General features: G+C 48.9%; 1 protein-coding gene across 5 annotated transcripts in view; it reads left to right on the top strand.

The window, feature by feature from the left end:
* Positions 1-27379, top strand: part of LTBP2 (latent transforming growth factor beta binding protein 2) — a 115867-nt gene that overhangs the window by 51663 nt on the left and 36825 nt on the right. For all 5 annotated transcript variants that reach the window (XM_063644073.1, XM_055288805.1, XM_055288807.1 and 2 more), the window contains 5 exons: positions 8150-8340; positions 11102-11272; positions 11771-11977; positions 12814-13100; positions 14198-14300. In XM_063644073.1, the coding sequence (XP_063500143.1) occupies positions 8150-8340; positions 11102-11272; positions 11771-11977; positions 12814-13100; positions 14198-14300 (959 nt within the window). The remainder of the gene's footprint in view (positions 1-8149; positions 8341-11101; positions 11273-11770; positions 11978-12813; positions 13101-14197; positions 14301-27379) is intronic.

Below are 27379 nucleotides of genomic sequence, written 5' to 3' on the forward strand. Positions count from 1 at the left end.
AATCAAGCTTTGACCTGATTGAGGATAGAGCTTACAAAGTTGTTTCTCCTTAAGGCCTGGGAGCCCAGGCTTTTGAACTTCCCTTTCAGGCAGTCATTGGCTGTGTGGTCGTGGTGGTGGGAGGAGCTTCTCAGGTGATTCCCATCAGCCAAGAGCATGGCTCAGAAGAAACCACAGGTGTAAGCCTTTAGCTACTACACTTGCAGATACACGAGCCAGAAGGGGGACCAGGGCAGGGCAGCAACACCTACCACAGAAGGTTTATCTGCTGGATAGTCTTGGAGGTGGAGCGGCAGGGTCAACGTACAGATGCATTGGGATGTGGATAGACATTGCCAAATTGCTTTCCAGAAGGGTCGTGTCAATTTACATTCCTGCCAGCAGCATCCAAGAGCGTCTGTTTCTGCATAGTCTCACAAATGAGTATGTTATTAAACCTTTGGGTTTTTTTTCTAATCTGATGGATTAAAAAATGCTACCTCAGCATAGTTTTCATTTGCCCATCCCTTACAAGGAGAAAAGTTAAGCATATTTTTCTGGGTTCAAGAAATATTTGTATTTTTTTTTCTGTGACCTGTTCATATTCTTTGCTGATTTTTCTTTTAAGGCTGTTGGTCTCTGACATTTCTGTTTCTAGGAACTCTGATATTATGGAGATTCATCTTTTCTCTATGATATGAGTTGCACATATTTTTCCCATCATGTCATTTGTCTTTTTACTTTAAGGTGGTTTTGGCCAAGCAGGGGTTTTTGATCATGGAATTGTTTGGACAAGTAAATGATATATTAGCTAAAACACTTAGCATGATACCTGCCACCTGATAGGCATTGAATTGGAATGACTTCCCTTCCCCGCTCTCCCCTCTAATCTGTGCTTGATCCAAATGGTGCTTATTCTTCTTCAAACATGGCCTGTGCTTCCCACCTCCATGCATTTCTTATGTTATTTTTCTTTTCTTTTCTTTTTTTTTTTTTTTTTGAGACGGAGTCTCGCTCTTATCACCCAGGCTGCAGTGCAATGGTGCAATCTCGGTTCACTGCAACCTCCACCTCCCAGGTTCAAGTAATTCTCCTGCCTCAGCCTCCCAAGTAGCTGGGATTATGGGTTCCCCCTATCACACCCAGCTAATTTTTGTATTTTTAGTAGAGACAGGGTTTCAGCATGTTGGCCAGGCTGGTCTCAAACTCCTGACCTCAGGTGATCCACCCGCCTCAGCCTCCCAAAGTGCTGAGATTACAGGCTTGAGCCACAGTGCCTGGCCCTTGTATTATTTTTCTAATCTGGAATGTCTGCCTCCTCATTTTGGGGCTGTTAAAATCCTACCTATCCCTGAAGCTCCCTGGATCCTTCTGCTAGGTATGGTCTGTATTCTATCTGAACTCCTTTACCTCTGCTCGCTAACACAGTTCATTGTGGTCCTAGTTATGTGTACACATTTACCATGCTTTTTCTGAGCCTCAGTTTCCTTATCTATAAAATGGAGTTGCTGGGAAGAATAGAGATTTATTTTGATTACAAAACAAATACATATTTATTCCATGTGATGTATATTTATTGTAAAAATTTCAAAAATATTGAAATTATAAAGTTTAAAATGGGAGGTACACACACATAGACACTCTCATTCTTAAAGAGTAACCACTATTTACAGATTTCTGGCCTTTTCCTATGCTTATATAAACATCTGTAGGGGAAGAGAGAGAGAAGTTTTTTCTTAAAACACAAAACTAGAAGCATACTATCCGCATATTCTGCAACTTAGTTTTTTCATTCACTAAAATAACATAGATAAGATGATGTATATAAAATATCTGGCTTCGTGTTCATAATGATAATTACAACTATTCTATGCATCTTTTTTTTTTTTTTTTTTTTTTTTTTTTTGAGAGGGAGTCTCGCTCTGTCACCCAGGCTGGAATCCAATGGCATGATCTCAGCTCACTGCAACCTCTGCCTCCCGGGTTCAAGTGATTCTCCTGCCTCAGCCTCCTGAGTAACTGAGACTACAGGTGCCCACCACCATGCCCGGTTAATTTTTGTATTTTTAGCAGAGACAGGGTTTCACCATGTTGGCCAGGCTGGTCTTGAACTTCTGACCTCAAGTGATCCGCTTGCCTCAGCCTCCCAAAGTGCTGGGATTACAGGCATACTCTCTGCATCTTTAGCAACACTCTTGAAATTTCTTTTAGCAGCAAGACCCTTTCCAAACAAAATAGTACAGTCATCCCTCAGTATCCACAGGGGATTTGTTCCAGGACCCCCGTGAATACCAAAATTCATGGATGTTCAAGTCCCTGATATAAAATGACATAATGTTTGCATATAACCCACACACATGCTCCCATATACTTTAAATCATCTCTAGATTACTTATAATACCTAATACTGTGCAAATGCTAAGTAAATAGTTGTCATACTATATCATTTTTATTTGTATTATTTTCCATTGTTGATTGCTATTTTTTGGGTTTTTTTCCCCCAAATATTTTCCATTCACAGTTGGTTGAATCTGCAGATGCAGAACCCATGGATACGATGGGCCAGCTGTTTTTGGAAGCCCAATTTATGAAGTAAATAGAGGAAAGCTGCCAGGCTAGGGTGAGGGTGAATGGGGTGGAGGGCACAGAGCTCCTCACCCACTTGTCTTCCCATCGCTGTTGGGAAACCTTCGTGTGTCAGGCAGGGTGTGGGCACACCTTGCACATTTCAGTAAGTGGCATCATTATGGGTACAGACTGCCCCAGCAGCTTTCATGTGGGCCTGAAGACCCCGGCCAGTGGGATGAGAATTTTTCCTCATCTTGGTTGAAAAGCCCAGAGTCCACAGGTGAGAGCAGACTGTGGTGGATCTGGTGGCTGTCTGTTGGCTCTGTGCTGGCCTGTGATGGGGATTTCATGGTCCATAAATAAATGGAGAAAGTAAAGTCATTTGGTGAGATTTCCATGAAGTTAGGCTTATTCAAACATTTCTTTTTTTGGCTCTGAAATGTCTTTTCTTTCATGAAATTATGGTGGTAGTGATTGGCAGTTTTGTGTGCGTTTGTCTTAAAGTCTTAGCAACCTAAATAAAAAGCAACTTTATGTTGTTCCCCCAATTTTGTTCCAAAATTTTATGGATTCATGAAATCTTGAAGTCTAGAGATGACTGTTTGGTCCATTGTGGAGGCTTGGCCAGGACTTCCCTGGAACAGTCCCAGAAAGATAGCAAGTTCCATTCTTGTGTTGGGTGAGTTTGGAACCTCTGTCCTTTGATGACATTGCAGCGGTTCTTCCAAGGCTGATAGTAGATGGAGCGTCTCCTGGGGGCTGTGGTCACCTTCTCATTGAGACTTGCCTTCTTCTGTTACCAAACCTCTACTGTCCTTAATCAGGGGTATACTGCTTCTTTGGACCAGCCTGGGGCAAACATGGCACCAGACCCTTCTCTTGATGTCCCACAACCTGAGACTAGGAAAGAATATGCAAACAGGATTTGGCTGAAGGCTTGCGATTTGCTTAAAGGAAATGAGTGCAAAGATAACACAAGGCTAGACAGTGGGGTTTGCAAACTCCACAGCTCATAGTCTCCACTCCATCCTAGCTGCCTGTGCCCTTCTATGTGGTGACGGCAGTGGCAACCAGCTGGAGACCACCAGGGAGCCAGAGTTGAGCCAAGAACCTGCAGCCATCCACACAGCGAGAGCCTCTCTCACTGCTCACCTCTGAGGACTAGGCTGGGACTTATAAAGAGAGATATCAACCTCCTTACATGGATGCTTTAGGAATAAGAGGCAGGACCTATAAAAAAAACTGGGAGCTTCTTCCTTTACTCCACTATGAGCCTCTCAGAATGCAGGGCTTTTTTGTTTGTCATTTAACCCCAAATCCCCATTAGAGCAGTAGGTGACAATGAATTGGGCTCAGAGGACTCCGGTTGTTAAAAATGTGTTGACACCAGATTAGACACTTGGCCCTGTGTATATATAAGGACACTTGGACAGCAATAACACTTTTTTCTGCAGTCTTTTTATTTCCCATAAAGAAGAATTTTAAGTGACCCAGTCACGTTTTCTTATTTGCTTGGGGAGATGTATTTAGTCCAAACTGTAGCTAACTCCTTTTATCCTCCTTGTTTCTGCAATTTAAGAATTCTGGCGTATTTTTCTACTTTGACCATTTACTTGTATTTGTGAAATAATTGCATGGTCTCACTGTTCTCATCATCTTCACACCAGCCCTATGAGGTGGGCATTGCTATTCTTGTTTCAGTGATGACGATTCTGAGGTTCAGGGGAGCTAAGTGACTTGCTCAAGGCTGTGCTGCTAGTAAGAGGCAGAACCAACATCTGTCTAGCCCAGTCCCAACCCCTCTCCTCTGTACAGCCAGGTCCTGTCTATGACTAGGGAATACATGGTTTGTTTATTTGGTTTTCTTCTCTGCAAAACTACCCAACTGGCCCTTAAGGGATCTGAACCCTGGGATCTTGGTGCCATAAGCTCTGAGAACCAATTAGAGAAAAAACTGACAGCAGCAATAACATAACAATGACAACAAACCACCAAGAAAGAACACTTTGAGTTTCCATCCTGACCAGACTGGAGAGCTCTTTGTCAGGGTCAAGTTCAGAAAAGTGGCAGTGGTCTGGGAAGAACATGAGCTGCTCTTTTCACCTCTCTGGAATGCTCTGTGGCACTGCCACTAACCTGAGCATGGCACCAGCCTGGTACCCAGGACGAGGCTCCCAGTGAGCCAGCAGCTCAGCCACCTCTCTCTCCCAGGCGCTTTCTTGGAAGCCCTCGGAGGGAGTTTGCTTTCTTTTTTGTTTTGTTTTTTTGAGATTGAGTCTCACTCTATTGCCCAGGCTGGAGTGCAGTGGGGTGATCTTGGCTCACTGAAACCTCCACCTCCTGGGTTCAAGCGATTCTCGTGCCTCAGCCTCCCCAGTAGCTGGAACTACAGGCATGTGCCACCAAGCCTGGCTAATTTTTGTATTTTTTGATGGGGTTTCTCTCTGTTGGTTAGGCTGGTCTCGAACTCCTGACCTCAGGTGATCCACCTGTCTCAGCCTCCCAAAGTGCTGGGATTATAGGCATGAACAACTGTGCCAGGCCAGTCCTAGTTTGCCTTCTGCCAGGAAAGCATAAGGAGTTTGCTCATGGCCTGGTCACCGAGGGCTAACGGAACTAGGGTGGAGATTGGGGAGGGAGAGAATCCCAGGGCCTTATCCCACTGCGGCAAGGAAACCAGTGGGGAGGCTTGGTATGGGACCTACTGGGGGAAGAGATGCCCCCGAGGCCTGAGCAGAGGCTTCCAGGCTGAGCTCCCACTGGGGTCTGGGCTGGTTGTCGGCTGGCACAGGACACAGGCTGTGGATCAGGCCCTGGGTTGCCATCCTGGTGTCCCGATTTAGCTCTTGTATAACCTTGGGCAAAGACTGAGCCTCTCTCAGCTTTGATGTCTGCAATATGCTTACACCCACCACAGTCCAGACACTGTCGTATACACAGTGGTTCATAGACATTATGACAATGACAGAGTATTTACAACAGAGGCTGCCTTTTAGAACAGCCTGCCCAATAATAAACATCAAGAGAATGTGTCCAAATGTATGAGACAATTCAAGCAGTTAAGATGTCAAAGGACATGAGCGGAGGATTTTAACAAGTGGTAAATAAATACCTGAAATATTTTAACCTCAAAAATAATTTTTTAAAGGAGAGAGGTGAAAAGAACATTGAAGTACCACTTTGTGCTTATTCAAAGCTAGCAAAGTATTAAAAATTAATAATATGGCCGGGCGCGGTGGCTCAAGCCTGTAATCCCAGCACTTTGGGAGGCCGAGGTGGGTGGATCACGAGGTCAGGAGATCGAGACCATCCTGGCTAACACGGTGAAACCCCGTCTCTACTAAAAAATACAAAAAAATTAGCCGGGCGTGTTGGCGGGCGCCTGTGGTCCCAGCTACTCGGGAGGCTGAGGCAGGAGAATGGCGTGAACCCAGGAGGTGGAGGTTGCGGTGAGCCGAGATCGCGCCACCGCACTCCAGCCTGGGGGACAGAGAAAGACTCCGTCTCAAAAAAAAAAAAAAAAAAAAAAAATTAATAATATGCTGTGCTGGCAAGATTGTGCTCTAGGCCGGGCGTGGTGGCTCACGCCTGTAATCCCAGCACTTTGGGAGGCCGAGGCGGGCGGATCACGAGGTCAGGAGATCGAGACCATCCTGGCTAACACGGTGAAACCCCGTCTCTACTAAAAAATACAAAAAATTAGCTGGGCGCGGTGGCGGGCGCCTGTAGTCCCAGCTACTAGGGAGGCTGAGGCAGGAGAATGGCGTGAACCCGGGAGGCGGAGCTTGCAGTGAGCCGAGATCGCGCCACTGCACTCCAGCCTGGGCGACAGAGCCAGACTCCATCTCAAAAAAAAAAAAAAAAAAAAAAAAAAAAAAAAAAAAGATTGTGCTCTAAGTGGTTCATTTATATATTTGGATGCAACCCTTTCAGAAAGCAATACACCAGTGTGTGCCTACAGACATAAATGTTTGTAACCTTTGATACGTCATTCTAGCCCCAGGAATTCATCCTAAAGTTTTTGTTTTGTTTTGCTTTTTTGAGATGGAGTCTCCCTCTGTTGCCCAGGCTGGAGGGCAGTGGCACGATCTCAGCTCACTGCATCCTCCACTTTCTAGGTTCAAGCGATTCTCAGCCTCAGCCTCCCAAGTACCTGGGACTACAGGCATGCACCACTACACCTGGCTAATTTTTATATTTTTAGTAGAGATGGGGTTTCACCGTGTTGACCAGGCTGATCTCGAACTCCTGGCCTCAAGTGATCTGCCCGCCTCGACCTCCCAAAGTGCTAGGATTACAAGCGTGAGCCATCACGCCCAGCCTCATCCTAGAATTTTAATCCTTTCAAAATGTTTCCTATAACATGTTTTCAAACATACAAAATAGAATAGTACAACAAATCTCCCTGTACTAAAGGAATATTTTAACAGAAGACAAAGTCATATAAGTAAGGATGTACACATTTAAAACTTAAAAACAGGCCAGGTGCAGTGGCTTACACCTGTAATTCCAACAGTTTGGGAGGCCAAGGTGGGCAGATCACCTGAGGCCAGGAGTTCGAGACAAGCCTGGCTAACGTGGCAAAACCTTGTCTCTACTAAAAATACAAAAAATTAACCAGGAGTGGTGGCGGGCTCCTGTAATCGCAGCTACTGGGGAGGCTGAGGCAGGAGAATTGCTTGAACCCGGGAGGCAGAGGCCACAGTGAGCTGAGATCGCGCCATTGCACTCCAGCCCGGGCAATGAGAGCAAAACTCGGTCTCAAAAACAAAAACAAACAAAAAACTTTTAAAAAAATCTAAATATGTAACAAGTAAATGTCTAAATAAGTTGTGATTCATCTTTAGCTGGACTATCATGTAGTGATGAACATGACAAATATGACAAATTGAATTGTGTAAAGTGTGATCTAATGTTAAGTGAAAACGAAACTTAAAATTGTATCTCTAGGTGATGACAATAGTGTAAAGTCATATATGTGAGCAAAAGTTGAAAGAAAATATGCAAAAGTATTTGCTGTGTTAGGATGGGAGATGATGAATTCATGTTTTTCTCCTTGAATATTGTTGTTACATTATTCTTACAATAAAAATAAATGAGAAGGAGACTCTAGGCTCTGCCGTGAATCAATCTTGAAGGTGTGTTTGTTGGGCACCTCTTCTACAGGTAATTCATATTAAGGGATATATTAAGAAGTGGTAGGGAGTAGGTACAGGACTTGGTTTTAGGGCGGGGGTTGGTCCATAGTGGGTTCTCAAAGACTCCTGGAATGTCAGAGCTACGTGAGGACCATCTAACACCCCCATTTTGCAGTTAAGGGTCCTGGAGCCCAGAGGAGCTAAGTGATTTGCCCGGAATAACCCACCAAAAGCCTGGTGATTCCACATAGGGGTCAGTATTTCTACAAAAGTAGCCGGCAGGCCTTAGATCAGTCCTTCTGCCTTGGGGCACCTTTGTGTCCAGGAGTCAGCCATACATGGGTGAGACGGCAGCCAGAGAGCATTGTTCTTATGCGAAGGCAGAGAGTGGGTGGCTGGATGAGGAGTGGCACAGACACACTGTTCCCGGGGTGCAAATCCCTGTGCCACGGTTGTCTCCACAGGACCCTGAGTGGCCTCAGCCAGACCCACCCTTCCCAGCAGCATGTGGGGTTGTCCCGCACCGTCCGACTTCACCCGACTGCCACGGCCAGTAGCCAGCTTTCTTCCAACGCCCTGCCCCCGGGACCAGGCCTTGAGCAGAGAGATGGCACCCAACAAGCGGTACCTCTGGAGCACCCCTCATCCCCCTGGGGTAAGGATACCCTGTCTTGGGTCCTAGAAGAGCAGGGCCTCTAGAACTCTCTTCTCCCACCTCGGCTTCCCCCTCTGCTCTCACAGAGGGGCTGAGTTGTCACCTTGTCCCTCATTCTTTCAGCCAATCAACAAACGCTTGTTGAGCACCTGCTTTGTGCCGGGGTCCAGGCACAAAATTCTCCTAAACCAGTGGACCTGAACTTCACCCTGTTGCAACCCTTAGACCTAGACTGCTCTATTTCTGCCCAATCTATCATCCCCTCCTGGCTTTGCTTCCCTCATATCCCACTGTGAACCTCAACTCCCTGGTCCCGGTCCTTCCACCTCATCCCTCCTGCAAACCCCAACCCTCCTGGATCAACCCAACCAGTTGTTTCCTCAGCACCTACAGCTGCGCCTCTGCTTCCCACAGGAGGAAACAGAATCTCTGTGGATTCACGCCATGGTACACTCTTTGTTATTGCCTGACAACCCCTCCCTGTGTGCCTGAACATTTTCTCCCTCTATTTCTCAGAGCAGCTACTCCAGGCCTCCTCTCCCCTCCCCTCCTTTCCCGAGGCCCCATCCGTCAGCCCACGGACGTGCCCCCACCTCCCAGAGAGCTCCTCAACTTCCTGCTTATCACACCCACCACCCCCCTGTTTACATCTGTGCCTGAGCTCACCTCCTTCCTTTTTTTCCATTTTAAAAATCGAGGCCGGGCGCGGTGGCTCAAGCCTGTAATCCCAGCACTTTGGGAGGCTGAGGCGGGCGGATCACGAGGTCAGGAGATCGAGACCATCCTGGCTAACACGGTGAAACCCCGTCTCTACTAAAAATACAAAAAATTAGCAGGGCGTGTTGGTGGGCGCCTGTAGTCCCAGCTACTCGGGAGGCTGAGGCAGGAGAATGGCGTGAGCCTGGGAGGCGGAGCTTGCAGTGAGCCGAGATCGCGCCACTGCACTCCAGCCTGGGGGACAGAGCAAGACTCCGTCTCAAAAAATAAATAAATAAAAATAAAAAAATAAAAAATCGAAGTGGAATTCACATAACATAAAATTAACCATTTTAAAGGCTACACTTCAGTGGCTTTTAGTATATTTATAATTGTGTGCAACCATCACCACTTTTCATTCCACAACATTTTTATCACTCCAAATAGAAACCTTGTACCCACTAAGCAGCAGTCACTCCTTATCTCCCCTCCTATCCCTGGCAACCACTTACCTATTTCCTGTCTCTATAGATTTGCATATCCTCGACATTTTACATGAATGGAGTCATACAATGTGCCATCTTTTGTGTCTGGCTTCTTTCACTTAGCATTACATTTTCTTTTCTTTTCTTTTTATTTTTTAAGAGACAGAGTCTTGCTCCGTTGCCCAGGCTGGAGTGTGGTGGCATGATAACAACTCACTGTAATCTCAAACTCCTGAGCTCAAGTGATCCTCCCACCTCAGCCTCTGGAGTAGCTGGGACTACAGGCATGCACCACCATGCCCGGCTGATTTTTAAATGTTTTGTAGAGATAGGGTCTTGCCATGTTGCACAGGCTGGTCTCGAACTCCTGGCCTCAAGTGATCCTCCTGCCTCAGCCTCCCAAAGTACTGGGATTGCAGGAGTGAGTTCCTGTGCCTGGCTTAGCATAACGTTTCTGAGGTTTATCCATGTTGCAGTGGGTATCAGTGCTTCTTTCCTTTTCATGGTTGATGATTCCTTTCATGCCATCTTGAGGGGGAGGTGTCCCTCTTATCTAAGGCACATGCTGGCACCCTTTCTCATTTCCTCTGGAACGCTGGCATCACTTGTCCCCCGCTTCTGTATCTTCACTCTCAGCCCTTTCCCCTCAACGTGTATAATTCCTTACAGCTCTCTCATTCACACACACACACACACACACACACACACACACACTTGTTTCTCTGCTTCCCTCCTATCTCCTCCCTTCACAGTCAAGCTTCTCAAACCCATGGTCAACACATATTTTTTCAACTTCCTCCCCTCCCATTTCTCCCTCAACCTTCTGCCTCTGGCTTCTGTCCCCAGGCTCCCCGTACTGAATTAATACCCCAATATCATTGCCACCACTCTTGGAAAATGAAGCGGCCTCAGCTTGCACTGCTGCCATGACCTCCCAAGTGGTTACCCTGCCTCTGGACCCCCTGGCATGTCACAGCCAGCATGATGTCCTGCTTAAAAGTCTTCTGCAGCTTCCCCACCACCCACCAAATAAAGTGCCTGATCCTTGTTCTGGTAATCAAGTCCCCCACAAAACCTGACTCTAATCCTTTCAGGCTTTATCTTCTTCTCTTCTCTTAGAAAACTCTCCTCTCTGGCAAGCCTGGGCCACATTCTGTTCCCTGGCCTTGGGTTCAAAGCCCAGCTGCATCACTTGCTAGCTGCATCACTTGAGCACCCAAACTTCTCTGGGCCTCAGTTTACTTAGCTGTAAAATGGACATAGTAGGTTGGATATATGAAAAATACCAACACTCAGCCATAGGAACCTACAAAAATGGCAATTTCTAATGGTTCAACCTAACATACCACCCACTCAAGAGGGTTGATGTGCGTGAAGTATGAGCTTGGTGGCTGGCACATCTGCGAGCTTCTCAAAGGTATCACCCTGCCCCTACGATGGGACTCTGCATCCAGTAGGTACTCAGCAAATGCCCTTGAGATGAATGCAGCCCTAGTCCCATGGGGCTTTCTAACCAGACTCTGGAGGTCACAGCTGTGCCTCTCAGCCCTGCCCCCTGGACCCAAGCCCTCTCTCTGCAGGGCTGAACCTCACGGAGAAAATCAAGAAGATCAAGATCATCTTCACTCCCACCATCTGCAAGCAGACCTGTGCCCGTGGACACTGTGCCAACAACTGTGAGAGGGGCGACACCACCACCCTGTACAGCCAGGGCGGCCATGGGCACGACCCCAAGTCTGGCTTCCGCATCTGTGAGTCCCTTTCCTGCTCAGATGGTTCCCAGCTGGCCCTGGAGGGTGGATGACCAGAGAGCCAGGCCTGCCTTGGACTGGAGCCTGCTGCTCCCAAACTGTGGCTCCACAAGTTGTCCCAAATCACATGGGGAGCTGAGTCCTCACTTGGCAGCCTAGCTATGTGACTCTAGGAGTCACATAACCTCTCTGAGTCCAAGTTTCCTCAACAGAGAAGAGACAGAGTTCATGATAATGTCACCTCCCCATCTCCCAGGTTATTGTGGGGTGCAGGGAAAGGCCTAAACAGGCTTTTTAGGAAGGCAGAGGCTGGTTATTATCCACCCTTCTTCACTCTACATGAATGAAGTGGAAAGTCCCTACATTTCAGGGAGCTCCGGGCTAGAGGAGCCATCTAGGGTCAGGGTTCTGCGGCCTGTTTCTCTGTGGTGGTCACCGGCCACAGAGCGGGTGCTGCTGTTCTTCCACCGCTGGTTACCTTGAGGGTTGATGTTGCAGATTTCTGCCAGATCCCCTGCCTGAACGGAGGCCGCTGCATCGGCAGGGACGAGTGCTGGTGCCCCGCCAACTCCACCGGGAAGTTCTGCCACCTGCCTATCCCGCAGCCAGACAGGGAGCCTCCAGGGAGGGGGTCCCGCCCCAGGGCCCTGCTGGAAGCCCCTCTGAAGCAGTCCACTTTCACACTGCCGCTCTCCAACCAGCTGGGTGAGTGCCAGCACAGCTGGGCCAGCGGGACCCTGGGACGAGTGCCAGTTGGGTGGTGGCTGTCACCATGGCTGTGACAGGGATAGGGAAGCTGCCTGTAGTCCTTCCTTTACGATCAAACCTCCCTCTTTCTCCTGGCCCTCAGCACTGAGTTTCATTCCCTCAACTTCTCGGCGTCCTCCCATTGGAATTTATCCACTTGTTTTTGCCCTTTCCCTGTGCTGGGTACCTTGGGGAAGACCAAACAGTGTAAGGGCAGGGTGCTGCCCTCAAGGAACCCATGGGCCTGGGTAATAGAGGGAGAATGGATGGGAAATAGAATATCAGCATAAAACATTTCATTTTCTCTGCCTTCCATTATTAGATGCCAAAAAAATACAGAATGCTTTAGGGGATCAGGGGATGGAGAGGCTCCTAAGCCCAGAGTGCTCTGGGACAGCTGCGTGGAGGGAATGGACTGCAGTTAGGCCTGAAACAATGGGTAGCATCTGGTTAAACAGAGGGACTGGCATGAGCAAAGGCACGGAGGTAGGGCCATGCAGGAGACAGGGGGCTGGAGTTCCAGGGTTGGCCAAGGTCATGGGGGAGGTGGAATCAGGAAGGTAGCTTGGAATGTGATAATGAGGCTCCTTCAGTGAAGGAGTTTGCACTTCATCCTGTCCTCACAAGGGATCATTCTGGGGTTCTAACTTGGGAGCAAAGGAGTGGAAGGAGAGTTTTGGGGTGACACATAGCCAGTGGCCTGCCTGGTCCAGGGGTGGTGGATACCCTTCAGAGGGTTGGAAATGAGGGTGGGGCCCTGCTTCCTTGGCTCTGACTCCAGCCCCTGTGCCCAGCCTCCGTGAACCCCTCCCTGGTGAAGGTGCACATTCACCACCCGCCCGAGGCCTCAGTGCAGATCCACCAGGTGGCCCAGGTGCGGGGCGGAGTGGAGGAGGCCCTAGTGGAGAATAGCGTGGAGACCAGACCCCCGCCCTGGCGGCCTGCCAGCCCTGGACACAGCCTCTGGGACAGCAACAACATCCCTGCTCGGTCTGGAGAGCCCCCTCGGCCACTGCCCCCAGCAGCACCCAGGCCTCGAGGACTGCTGGGCCGGTGTTACCTGAACACTGTGAACGGACAGGTGAGAACACAGCTCTGGCCTCAGCCCTGGATGCTTCCAGGACAGCAGTTGTCCCCAGTCTGCCCTTCTCCTCCTCTCTGTCCTCTTTGTTCTTATGGAATGTGAGTGTCTGCGGAGTCTCCCATTTCCCAGATGGGAAAACCCAAGGCATGAAATTGCCCATGTATGGAGAGGCTGGGCCTCCTTCCTGGGCTCTACTTGGTGCTTGTCAATACCAGGCACACAGAAGAGGACCCAAGGAAGTTCCCCTCTGGAGGAGCTGTCATCAGCATCTTCAGGTGAAGGCAGCCTAGAGTTGCTGATCCTATGACCCCTGGCACATGGACCAGTGGGGCTGTTAGGATCTGGCCAGGAGTTTTGTATCCAGTTGAGCCTGCAGTTGGGGTCACAGAGGTGTGGAATTAACAAATGGAAGTTAACCCCAAAGCCCTGGTGGTACAAAGATGAGAGATACCCTATTGCCCCCTGGAACCATCCTCAGCTCATAATGGGAAATCAGGGAAGCTTCTCTGAGGCCAGGCACCCAAGAATAGGGGTTAGACCAGACCCAGTATGGTTTTTCTTGGGGTTGCTAGGAAACCGCTTAGTTTCCAGAAACTAAGGTATTTCCAGAAACCCTATCTGAGATTAGGGAACTGGAGGAGGTGGGACGGCCAAGGGGTAAACACCCTGAATTCCCAGATTGTCCCTGGCCTCTCACTTTGGGGTGGGAGCCTGGGGCTCTGCTCACAAGGAAGGCCCACACCGTGGGTGACCCTGCGGTTCCCTGGAGGTAGGCAGAGGAAGCTCTTCCTTTAGGACCCTTTGACGGTGGTTGGGGCCATGAAGGGTGGTGGTTTGCAGCCCCGCACAGGGCAGATCTTGTGTCTGGGGTGTCCCATCCACACACAAGGTTCGGGGCTGGGAGAGTGCACGGCAGGTTTCTCTGCTTCCTTCTGGGATATGGGCTGACTCCCTTCTCTCCTTCTTTGGCTGGGGACATCCTCTGGCAGAATGTGGGGAGTGAGCTCTGTGTCCTAGGCTTTCCCGGGACATCTTTGTGCACAGCCTGGGAGGGAAGAGGGTGTGGTCACAGGTGTCCATGGCCTCTCTTCCAGTGTGCCAACCCTCTGCTGGAGCTGACTACCCAGGAGGACTGCTGTGGCAGTGTGGGAGCCTTCTGGGGGGTGACTTTGTGTGCCCCATGCCCACCCAGACCAGGTGAGTGCTGGAGTCCAAGGTCACGTGTTGTGGGGGAAGCTCTCCCTGGGCCTGCCCTCTCCTGCCAGGGTTTCCTCTCCAGGGTGTCAGAGGCCAGGCAGGTAGAACAGGCTGGTAAACTGCAGACTTCTCAGACCTGCCTTGAAGGTGTTTCTGGCCAGCACTGAGGCTCCTGGCAGCCCTCTGCTGGTGCAGTCTCTCCTGCCTGCTCCATCTGATTGCCTGCAAGGGCCTGCTCTCTCTTGCAGAGAATCTTGATCAGATTTTAGGGATTTCATTCAGTGCTCCCCTGCACACCCCTGCCCAGACGCCAGGGGTCCAGAGGTCTTGATTCAGTGATTCAGTGTTTTCTTTATTCTCTCCCTGATGGGGCCCCCAGGCCTCTTCTTTATCTCCTTACCTCCTGTTCTAGCCTCCCTGACTTTGAATTAGAGTTGAATGTCTGTCCTAGATGTCCTCATCCTTGGGGTATGGGAACCCTAGTTTCTTGCCCTCTTTTGGATGATGGGAAAAACCCAACATGTGTTCATTCATTCATTCATTCATTCAGCAAATACTCACTGGGCGCCTTGTATGGGCCAAGGACTGCGATTTCAGGAGTGAGCAAGATGCCTGTTCACGATGCTCTCCCCAGTCTTAGTTGCACAATTGGGAGGAGAGTGACCAGAGATGCCTGTGCCTGAGTGTGGCTTCTGCTCACTTGGTCTGTCTTCTCCCTCCAGGCCTCCTTCCTGGGCCTGGGCCTGGGCCTGAGCCTGGTGTGTATTTCCTTTGCCTGTCAGCAGTCAGCTTGGTCAATCAGCTTTGTCAGGAGGCTGGACAGAAGCCCAAAGGTGGGAGGGGCAGGGCCGTTCCTTGCGCAAGACTCAGCTGTGGAGCAGTGACTATATTTTCCAAACTAAAAATAAGTGTAGACGGTTTTACAGTGTGATAGAATTTTTGGTGAAGTAGCAAAGGGTAGTATTCAGCTCCCAGGCTTAAATGTCTAACACATACTACGTACCAGTCCCAGCTCTTCCTGATCACCTCTCTCTGCGTCAGTCTCCTGATCTGTAAAATGGAGATAGTAATAGTGCCAGCCTTGTAGGCTGCTGTAGAGATTAAATGAGATGATGCACGTGCTTAGTATTAGGTCAATAAACCATGGCTATTACAATCATTATCATTATTGTAATTAGAAAGTATCCCTCAAGAAAGCGAGAAAGGAATGGACCCACTGCCCTACCAGGAGATGTGCATCAAACTGCCCAGGTCTCCCCTGTAGGCCAGAGATGTTTTTGCCACTTTTCTTCTTTCCTTGTTTTCTTTTCTCTTTCCTATCAGGCATTGAACCCTTGAAACTTCTATATCCCGCATTCTAATCAGTCGACAAATATTTGCATTGACTAAGCCCCCATTTGAAGAGGCCATAGCATGCAGGCCCTGGACAGAGAGTAGAGAAGGTGGTAAAAACCACACCTTCCTCTCCAAGCTTACAATTTAGTGGGTAGTCATAGATGGCTGGTGAGCATCAGAAATGAAGAGGTTTGAGCAGTGTCTGGTCAAGTGCTGAGTGCTGTGCAAACACAGGCAGTGGAACCCAGGCCCCTCATAGGTCCAGTAGCACCTTCGTGCAAATTAGAAAAACCTGTCCTTCCATTTGTTCAGGATCATCTTCATAAATATGCCAATCTAGGATGCCAATGATTCCCTTAGAGATGGTGCTTTTGTGCACCGTACAACCTGCACATCTGTACACTATGGGATGGGGGCCCTATGCGCTAAACCCTGTGGATCAGGGAAAGCTTCTCAGAGGATGTGACTTCTAGGATGAGATTTGAATAACTAGGGGTAGGACAGTTAAATAGTGGGGAAGAGTTTAACAACCCAAGGAAATTGCATGTGCAGGTAAGACCAAGAGAATGAGCAACATTTTCTGGAGCACAGTGTGTCTCTTGCTGAGCCCTGCTCAGCCCTGGCTCTCCTGTAGAAAGGCAGGCATGTCAGAAGGGTTAGGTGGGGCCAGGGCTCCCAAGTCCCTGCTCTGGGCGGGTTCTGGTTCCCAAGAGCTGGCTCATTCAGACAAGTGGGTGGGGGTCTCTCCCCCTTTACCCCATCAGCCCTCTGAGGGGCATGCAATACCTGCTGCGCTGACTGAGGTGCTGACCTGCCCTGGGACCTCCTGATCCAGTAGGGCTGTCCTAGGAGGGAGCTGGCTTTTCTAGGTGGTGGGAACAGTGAGATTTCATCCAAATGGCAATTCAGGGGCAGCCTTAGAAGTTTCCCCTCCTTGTCTCAGGGCTCAGAAGTTGTCACGCTGTTGCCTCTGGAATCTGAGAAATAATGAAGGGGAAGAGTGGGTTCAGCTGCCAGCAGCGTTGAGTGTAAAGGAGTGGAGTGGTGTAGCTGAGAAACAGGCTTCCAGAAGGGCCTTCCCAGAATCCCGCTTCACTGCTGGGATTCTCCTCCCAGCTGAGGTCTGCACCCCTCTCGGAACCTTCCTCTGGGCAAGTCTTCAGGCCTTAAGGTGTCCTTGATTTGGGTACCAAGCATAATCCTGAACTCTTGAGATCTAGCCCTCTGGGTGGGGTGTCAGCAGTCAGGGCCCCACAGGGTCCTGGGTCAGTATCCCCTCTCTAATTCACTAAGCCAATCTGACAGTGATGTTAGTAGCCACAGACCTATCAGGTAACATTAGTGAAAATGAAAATAGAGCCACTCTGGATTCTTCACTTACATGTCACATCTGCTGCTTATAGGATTGAAGGGGAGAGTGGGAGCACAGGGCCTGCCTGTCCCAAGCTCTGGAGCCCATCAAGGATACAGAGATGCAGGCTGTGAGGTCTATGCCGGGGCTGGCTGCTGCCAATGGAGGATTCTAGGCCTGTTGCCCTCAGCCAGAGCTGACAGGCACCATGACCACATCCCCAGATCTTGGAAGCACTTCTGAGAGTGGGGGAGCCCTCTGCTGGAAGGGTGGGGAGCAGGAGAAAAAGGCCAGAGTCTGTACTGAAGCAGCTACCTGCTCGCCCACTTGCTGCACTCCTGGTTCCACCTGTGTGCCAGCCTTGAGAGCTCAGCCCACCTGATGCCCAAGGACCCTGCTCCAAATACAGCTGGTGAGCTCAGTTCAGACAGGGCTAGAGCACAGTGGTGGTGGGCACAGGAGCAGAGCTCTGTGGATCAGGTGCGTGCAGAACACCAATTGTACCCCTCCCCCAACACACCCAATGCTCAGCCCTTGCCCTCGCTCTGCCCCATCCCAGATGGTGGCCTTCACCACTGTGTTCAGAACGTCTCAGAATGCTGGGCACCAGGGTACAGACCCTGGAATGTCAAGCATCCCAGCACACTGAGCAAGAAATAACAAAGACCAGGGCAACATAAACATCAAAAACACATGAAAGTGCAATTGGGCATTGTATAGAGAAGGGGCAAGATGTTGGGGAGCCTTGTTTGTATTGACAGAGTGCCAGGCACCTTGCTTCATGCCTGAGCCTGGGGCTGGGGTGGGCACATTTCTTTAAGTGGGGATGACAAGGAAGCTTCTGTACAAGAAGCAGAGGAAGAAAAGACAAGCTGCCAGGGCAGGTTTGGGGAAGGTTGGCAAGACAGACAGGATTTCTGGATCCTAGATCATCCCTGGCACTAGTGGCTTTGCCTCTCCGAGCCCCTATTTCTCCTCCGATAAAATAGGCTTATGCTTCTGGGGGAAGCCTTTGTCATCCCCAGTAAGGTATTCTAGCAAATCAGGTGGTGGTGGGAGTGATAGGGTGAGCAGCCTGGGAGTGGCTTCATGGCTTCCCTTCAGTCACATTTTGGCTTTGAGGACTGTTGAAGAAGGTCCCAGCAGAATGCCACTATTCCTGACATGGAAAAGGACTGTCTTGAAGTCTTAATTGCATAGCATAGGTAAACTCCTTTTGTTCCAGAATGCCACAGAGCTTGCATGGAGAGCTGGCCCGGGAGTCAGTCTAGACCAGCCCACAGTTCCCCTCTCCTCCCTTCACTCTGAGTGGTAGAGGTAAAGTGTACCCAGCTGAATTCCCAGGGCTTAGCCTGAGCCAGGTCTTCCTGACCCCTTGGGATTTATCAAAGAGTCCCAGCTCTTAGGCCTCTTCAATCCTCCTGCCAGAGTCTGGAGAACACACGGCTCTCAAAAGCCACTTTGATTGAGGCCACATTTTTGAGTTTTCATCTGAGAAAGACAGACATCTGGGCTGACTGGAAAGTTGGCCACTGCCCCATCTGGCTTGGCACTGGCTGTGTCAACCCCAAGGCCCCTTTGCTGGGACACGTGGGGCTGGCACATGGCTCAGAGCCTACAGTGGTGGGCTCTAGCTGTTTGCCACGAGATCACCTTGCCATTTGCCTGGGGTGAGTTGAGTTCACCTCTGAACCCAGGGCCCCCTGTATCTCGAGGGAGAACAGATTCTCTTGCTCTGCCCTTTCAAGGAACTCTGCACCTTTCTCTCTTAAACCAAGAATAGCCGCCAGTTCCTGAGCTTTCACACTATACTGGGCCCTTCACCTGTTTTGTCTCACTGAATTTGTACAGCCACCTGCAAGCCCAGGGTTTTTAACCCCATTTGATGGATAAGGAAAATGGAGCTCCAAGAAGGCTGAGGAACTTGTCCAAGGTTACACATCTAGAGCAGGTAGAGCCAGGATTCCAACAACAGTATGTCTGACTCTCAGCTGGGCAAGATCTCCCTAATCATTCTGGGGAGACCTGAGCCTCCCTGAAGGAAACAAAGATCAGGATGCTAGACTAGAATTCTGCAGCCAAGAGGATGCGCATCAAGGTTGGGTTTTGTGAGTTACTTGTGCTATATCCGTCAAGAAAATTTGGGTTGGATAGAGGGGCAGGTTAGCAACATGTAGCCCCGGCCTGCGTTAAGAGAAATAATTGCCTTAGGGAGAAGGGTGTAGGCTTTCCCCCACGTGGTTCTCAAGAGAAATATCCAATGTGTGGTATTTCTGGTAACCAGAGCTCAACTTGAAACTGATCACAAGGGACAACTTATTAAAAACTGCAGGTGCCCAGCAATAAAATGGGCTGTGCCTAAAAGTAGTGGGCTCCAGATCACAGGGAGAATGCCTACCAAGAACAGGTTTTTCATAGGAGTTGACAAAGAAAATTGATTTTTGAGGAAATGGGGGTTTTTCAAAATGTTTGAAAATTTACTTGAAACTTCCAACAGAAAGAAGGCTTTGCTTTGGTCCTGACGCTTGCCCATGATGAGAGTTATAGGTGTAGCCCTGTGAGGCCAGCCCGTGGGGAGAATGGGTATGTGAGGGTGCTGGGGGCATGAGGGGCAGAGAGCCTTAGGGCAGGTCACAGCAGCAACACCATTATTATCACCCTCGTCGTCATTCACAACCATTTATTCAGAGTACTTATAAGTGCCAGGTATGGTGCTAAGTGCTTTTTCGTTTTCTTGCATCCTAACAATATTTCTAGATGTTGGGTGCTATTATCCCCATTTTACAGAAGAGAAAATTGGTCCTGAAGCTCCCGGCCTATCTGACTCCAGATGCCTGCTTCCAGCCACTCTGTAAGTGGCCTCTCTGTGCTGCTTCTTGCACTGGGCACAAGCATTTGCTGAACTAGAGGACCCAGGCTTGGGGAACAGCTGTGCTGGGGTGGGGCTCCTGCTCTCTTGGATTCTGGATGAGATGCCCATTCCCCTACTCTAAAGAAATGGGATTTTCAGAATTCCAGTTGTCGGCTGAAAAGGCAGTGTCTCTTTGGCTCAGAGATGTTCTGAGAGCTTCTTCCAAGGGACTTGAAGCCTGCTGGGAATCAATTGTGCCTCAGGCTTAAGTGAGCACCCTCCCTACCCAGCAGGAGTGGGTGTCACTGACATGTGGCACCTCTAGCCTGGAGAGCAGAGGAAGGGCTGGGGCAGGGGTGGCTAGGTGGCACCTGCCTGAGCCAGGGGTCTGACCAGACTCTTTTTCGACCTCATTCTTTGTGGTGACTTTGGTTCTATTTCGCTCTGAGGAGGCAGTCAGAGGCCATCTTTGGGCAGAATGTCCATAATCACTGGGGGGCCCCACTGGTCCTTCACCGAGGAGGGAAATCTGAATAATGGACATTATAAGAATTCCTAAAATGGGACAAGTATTGTGCTCAGAGTTGTACATGCTTATTTCGTGTTCATAATAACCCCATGAAGAGGGACTTGTCATCTCCAGTTTACTGATAAGAAGACCCAGGCTCAAAGAGGTTGTGTAACCTGCCCGAATTCACCCAGCTAGTGAGGGACAGTGGGCCAGCATGCCAACCTTGAGACTGTGAGGAAGGAAGGAAGGAAGGAAGGAAGGAAGGAAGGAAGGAAGGAAGGAAGGAAGTAGGTAGGTAGGTAGGTAAGGAGGGACGGTGGGGGGAAGGAAAGGAAGGAAAGGAAGCGAGGGAGGGAAAGGAAGGAAGGGAAGGAAGGTAGGCTCTATAGGGATTGTGCCATGCATCTGCGAGGTTCAGTCTGACATTCATTGTTTCAGCAAAGCTAATCCTCACAATGACTCCACAAGCTGAGTCTTTGTCCCCACTTCTCTCTTTTTTTTTTTTTTTTTTTTTTTTTTGAGATGGAGTCTCACTTTGTCACCCAGGCTGGAGTGCAGTGGTGTGATCTTGGCTCACTGCAAGCTCCACCTCCTGGGTTTATGCCATTCTCCTGCCTCAGCCTCCCAAGTAGCTGGGACTACAGGTGCCCACCACCACGCCCAGCTAATTTTTTGTATTTTTAGGAGAGACGGAGTTTCACCGTGTTAGCCAGGATGGTGTCGATCTCCTGACCTTGTGATCTGCCTGCCTTTGCCTTCCAAAGTGCTAGGATTACAGATGTGAACCACTGCACGCAGCCCAGTCCCCACTTCTGCAGATAAAAAAATTCAGCCAGGCGCGGTGGCTCATGCCTGTAATCCCAACACTTTGGGAGACTGAGATGGGCAGATCACGAGGTGAGGAGTTTGAGACCATCCTGGCCAACATGGTGAAACCCCGTCTCTACTAAAAATACAAAAATTAGCTGGGCGTGGCAGCGCGTGCCTGTAATCCTGTTTACTTGGGAGGCTGAGGCAGGAGAATTGCTTGAACCCACGAGGCAGAGGTTGCAGTGAGCCGAGATTGCGCCATTGCACTGCAGACTGGTGACAGAGCTAGATTCCGTCTCAAAAAAAAAAAAAAAAATTCAGGCTGAGAGGTTAAGAAATGTGCCCCAGGTTACAACAGCTAGTCAGAGTGGAGCCTGGGATTAGATGTGGGTCTGGCTGCCCCAGCGCCTGCACTCCTACTGGGGGAGTAGAATTTTCTCTCCAGCTTGCCCATCTGAGGTTTGCAAATCAAAGGGGCAAGGCTCCAACCTGCTCACACGTCCCTGTGGCACTGAGCTTGGCCTTGCCAGGCATGTATGTGTCTGTCCCTGGGCAGAGGGGCTGTGTGGTAGGGACCTTTCACATCTCCCTGCTGTAGGCACCTGTCATCGCAGGCTGAGATTGGCACAGCTTGTAAACAGCCCTGTGGCCAGACACGTCTTCACCTTCTCCTCCACAGCTCTACTCGGAGTCAGCACCAAAACTGTCTTGAGAAATTAGTTTGCCTTTACCGAGGCCTCCTTGGGAGTCCCAGCAGCCGAGGGGGAGAGTTAGCAGGGCAGGGGCAGGCTGCAGCCAGGGGCCCATCTGCTTCTTTCTTCAGTTTGTGAGCAACCGAGGCACACCAGAGGGTGGACACGGCCGAGGCCAGGGAATCAGAAGACCATATGTCCCGATGTCCTTACTAGGAAGGTTCCCCACCATCCGCCCTGCATGCTTCCTGGGCATTTGTGATGTGAACTCCTTGGAGTTCAGGTCGGTCCCCACTGATCCTGGGCAGCTGCTTTGGCTTTCCCAAGTCTAAGAGTCCCAACGGCAAGGACACTGCAGCCCTGCAAGGCCTCCTTGAAGCATCCGTGGGAGTCACAGCTTAACCACTCTCTCTCCCCAGGTCTCACAGATTCTCTTCTTTCTACTCTCTGACCCCTTACCCCTTGTGATAACCTTGATCTGGCTGAGGAGCCACAAGGGGTAGGATGGGTTCTACACCATTTCCTTTGTCAGTTCCGCCCGGCACTTTGGTTATGCACGTCGTGGAGCACTTATCAGGCATCTGATCAGTTCTTCTGACCTCCTTCCGAGTATCCCTACTTTTTTTTTTTTCTTATTCCCTCTCCTGATCCCTCATTTAAAAATGGTAGAGGTTTCCTAGGAAGGGTGTTAGGTTTTCTACTGGGCAGGTACCTCCATTGGTCCCTAGGGTTGTCTGCCTAGACACCCCTAAGGCTTTTCATGAATTTTATTTGGAGGCAGTGGGGAGAATGGTTCAGAATTTCACCTCTGGAGCTAGACTGCCTGAGTTCATAATCCCAGCTCTGTCCACCAGCGGGGTGACCTTGGATTTGTTTCATAACCTCATCCATTTTATGGATGAACCTCAGTTTGCTCATCCATAAAATGGGAATAATATTAGTAAGACTCTCCAAGGGCTCTTATGAGCATTAACTAAGTTAATTCGTGTAAAGCCTTTATAATAGGGCCTGGCCCATAGTAAGTGCCATTTGAGTGTTTGCTCTTCTTATTTGTTCCTATTTTGACTGACTGCCCACACAGCTCTAGGTGTCATGCTTGGCACTAGAGACATAGCAGTGATGAAGAAGAAGAAGACAAGGTCCTTGTCCTCACGTAGCTTATGCTTTGTGGAGAGATGGAAAAGTAAACAGGCAGCCACGACACACCACGAACTGAGTTTTTCAGCTCAAAAGCTAGTGCTGTGACTTGGGCAGGCCTATTTGTATTGGGAGCATGCAAGAGGGACACCTGGTGTGGGTGGCAGGGACGGTGACAGGTGTCACCTGCCTTCACCTGTCACAAAGCTCACTGGCTGCTGAATTCTCACCCTGAGCCATATGGCCATCTAAACTTCCACTTTCTCCCAAGGAGATTTAACCTGAATTTAACATATATATATATATATATATCACACATATATTTTTAAATATATATATTTTAACATATATATAGTGTGTGTGTGTGTGTGTGTGTGTGTGTGTGTGTATATATATATTTTTTTTTTTTTTTTTTTTGAGATGGAGTCTCACTCTGTTGCCCAGGCTGGAGTGCAGTGGTGTAATCTCGGCCCACTGCAAGCTCTGCCTCCTGGGTTCACGCCATTCTCCTGCCTCAGCCTCCCAAGTAGCTGGGACTACAGGCGCCCGCCACCACACCTGGCTAATTTTTTGTATTTTTAGTAGAGACGGGGTTTCATCGTGTTAGCCAGGATGGTCTCGATCTCCTGACCTCATGATCCGCCCGCCTCGGCCTCCCAAAGTGCTGGGATTACAGGCGTGAGCCACTGCGCCTTATTTGTTTATTTTTAAGACATGGTCTCACTCTGTTGCCCAGCATGGAGTGCAGAGGCATGATCTCAACTCACTGCCACCTCTACCTCCTAGGCTCAAAGAATTCTCCCACCTCAGCCTCCTGAGTGGCGAGGACCACAGGCTCATGCCACCATGCCCGCTGACTTTTTGTATTTTTGGTAGAGACAGGGTTTTGCCATGTTGCCCAGGCTGTTCTCGAGTTCCAGAGCTCAGGTGATTCACTCGCCTCAGCCTCCGAAAGTGCTGAGATTACAGGCACAAGCCACCATGCCCGGTCTTAACCGGATTTTTTGGATTCAATGCTGTACTTGGTCTTACAGAAGCTAGGAACTAGCTCCTCATAGACTGTCTCTGAGAGGTGTGAGGAGGGGTGCTGAGGGCCCTGGTTTCAGAGTGGAGGTTGTTGGCAAAAATGGGAGTTTCCCCAGAGACAGTGGCTTGACATTTATTTCCCTCTAGAAGCCTGCCTTCACGAAGAATTGCCCATGCAACACACTCCCTTCAGGCCAGTGGGGGGGGGCAGGTTCCCCTTATTAAGGAGGAGACCACTTTATATAAAAAGCACATACATGTATCCAGACTAATGGGTGGACCCAGCTCCTCTCAGATTCACTCATTCCTCGGGTTCTCACAGTTTTCTGCAGGTGCCAGCAGCTGGTTCCTCTCTTGCTTCCTGCTCTAATCCAAGCTCTTTGCTGCTCCCCTTCTGATCACTAAAGAAGCAGGGGCCTCTGCTTCCTCCCTCCCCCTCTCCCTCTGAGTCTCCGTCTCCATCTCCCTCTGTTGCCCAGGCTGGAGTGTAATAGCACAATCACAGCTCACTGCAGCCCCGACCTCCCAGGCTCAAGTGATTCTCCTACCTCAGCCCCCAGAGTAGCTGGGACCACAGGCATGAACCACTATGCCCAGTTAATCTTATTTTTTTTGTAGAGACAGGGTTTTGCCATGTTGCCCAGGCTGGTCTCGAACTCCTGGACTCAAGTGATACTCCTGCCTCAGCCTCCCAAAGTGTTGGGATTACAGGTGTGAGCCACCATGCCCAGCATCATTTCTCCCTCTTGACATCTAGAGAGTTGATATCATCCTGGCCTGCTCGCTCACCCAGCTCTTCCTGATCTCTCTCTCTCTTAGAGAAGCGCAGTGGAAGGTAGGAGAAAGGATGTGGCCTTCACAGCTAGAGGCCCGATTTCAACCTGCCTCTGCTCCAGCAACTTGGGTCAGTTACCCCTCAGTGAGCCTTGCTTTCCTAATCTGTAAAATGTGGATGATGGTCCCTGCCTTAGGGCGTAATTGTTGTGAGAAACAGACAGGACCATGTGTACCCATGGCCTTGCAATTCTGAAGCACTGGACAAATGTGTACTTGGTCTCTTTCCTCAGCCCTCTGGCAGCAGCCTTGCATCATTCTTTCCCACCTTCTGCTCCTCATAATGTTCATGGGCTGCATCTAATCAGCCTGCCTTCTGAGTTTCTCCAAATGACTTCTCTTTCTTCCCTCCTCTCTGTCCTCAGTTTATACCACCAGGCCCCACGCCAGGGACGTGCACATTTCCCAGCCTCACTCCCATCTTTCCATCTCCTTCTCAGCGTTTTCAGAATCCCCGTGTGTCTCCACAAGAGCAGCCTTCTAAGCTGGACCCTGGTTCCTACATGGAACGTGCAAACCCGGAGCGGGCCAGTCCTGGAAGGAAAACATTTTTGAACTTCAGTTTACATTTTTTAATCTTAAAAAAGTTAAGCGTTACTAATTTATGTCCTCACTTGGTCTGTCCCTATGTCAGGCTGTCACATGTCATGCTTGGCACACAGTGTGTCCTCAGGGAAGAGTGAGGCTTCCAAGAAAATGTGGCGCCTCCTTCTATTTGTCTTTGGCATATTACAACACAGTGCAGTTCACAGTGCTGTGTTTACTGGGTTTTTTAGTTACATATTCTGGTGTTAACTAACCCACACAAAATGGAGAGGTGGCTCTTAAAAGCTCCTGCAAAGAAACTGTGGATGCAAAATAACACTAGTCCCATAATCATAAGCAATCATTAAAAAACACAATTCTGACCCTTCTCAGGGGGTCTTACCGTGTCATCAGCCTTATTACAAAGTAAAAATCATGACGACCTATCAGATGTGACCCCCAAGTACCCAGGATCCAAATGATCAAGAAGACTATATGAAATACAGATTGATATAGGCCACTACTAATAACAAACCTTGTGCTAAGTGTATAAGTGCCCAGAGAGAGCAGCTAATAGTGAAATAAAAGCAATCTTGATTAGAAAAACATTTTAAACCACAAAGACACTCAAACTTCGCTGTACGATTGGACAAAAGTATAGATATCTCTAACATGCCTCTTGGTATTTGCAAGAGTTCGTTTCAACAATTAAAATATATGAAAGGCTGGGTGTGGTGACTCATGCCTATAATCCCAACACTTTGGGAGGCCGAGGCAAGTGGATCACCTGTCAGGAGTTCGAAACCAGCCTGGCCAACATGGCGAAACCCTGTCTCTACTAAATATACAAAAGTTAGCCAGGCATGGTGGCGCATGCCTGTAATCCCAGCTACTCAGGAGGCTGAAGCAGGAGAATCGCTTGAATCCGGGAGGTGGAGGTTGCAGTGAGCTGAGATCCCGTCACTGCATTCCAGCCTGTGCGACAGAGCGAGACTCCATGTCAAAAAGAAAAAAAGAAGAAAAAAAATATATATGAAGAACTCCCTTTTTGTAAACCACTAAAGGATGAAGCAGTGAACATATATTCTCAACAGTAAATGACTTCCTGGATGACAAGAAGCATTAGCAAACAACTCTGAAAGTGTAGCTGCTGGGAGAAAAGTGTACGACTGGGAGAAAAAGGAATTGGGATAAGGTAACAGAGATGGAGGGTGCAGCATTCAGAGACAAGCTATTGCCACAAAGGAGTCAAAGCTAGAAGAAGGTAAATTGCTATAGGAAGCCATCATGCAGCTACCTTTATAGAGCAAGACCTTTGAAATATCGTGGTATATTTATGGAACTTTGTATGGAATAAGGTCTGTGGCAATTGCTCATGCCTGCTTAGAATTGCTGGCTATCTATAGGCAAAAGAATTGTCAAACTTATAGCTGAGTTCTCTTTTTGTTCCACAAAAGATAGTATTCCCCTGCCTTTTCCTATGAAGACAGGTGGCGATCAGAAGTATGCCTCCTGCTAGAGCTTTTCAAGAGGGTTGGCACACTAGTCTGTTCCTCCAAAGTAATGGAGATTTTTTTCCCTGTTTTTATTTAATGTCAACTGTTTGGTTTTTTTTTTTTTTTCTCTGTAAAGTAAGGGGGAATGTTGTGATATCAAGGCAGGATGTGTATCAGCATAAAAATACTGAGAATAATTTCCTTGTTGGTCAATCTGCAATCAGACATCTTCTGTGTATCTTTAGTATTTCAAAATAAAAAGCAAAAAGTAATAACAATAAAACCCATGTTATATATATAACATGCATGTAGTATAGTAGATACTATATGTAATAACTATGTATGTGAAGTATATAATACATTTTTCTTAGTATTAACAAAATTTTAATTGACAAATAATAATTGTATATATTTGTGGTACACAACTGTTTGTTTGTTTGTTTTGAGATGGAGTCTTGCTCCGTCACCCAGGCTGGAGTGCAGTGGCGCAACCTTGGCTCACTGCAACCTC

The sequence above is a fragment of the Symphalangus syndactylus genome, chromosome 8 (assembly GCF_028878055.3).
Source record: "Symphalangus syndactylus isolate Jambi chromosome 8, NHGRI_mSymSyn1-v2.1_pri, whole genome shotgun sequence".
Taxonomy (NCBI): Eukaryota; Metazoa; Chordata; class Mammalia; order Primates; family Hylobatidae; genus Symphalangus; species Symphalangus syndactylus.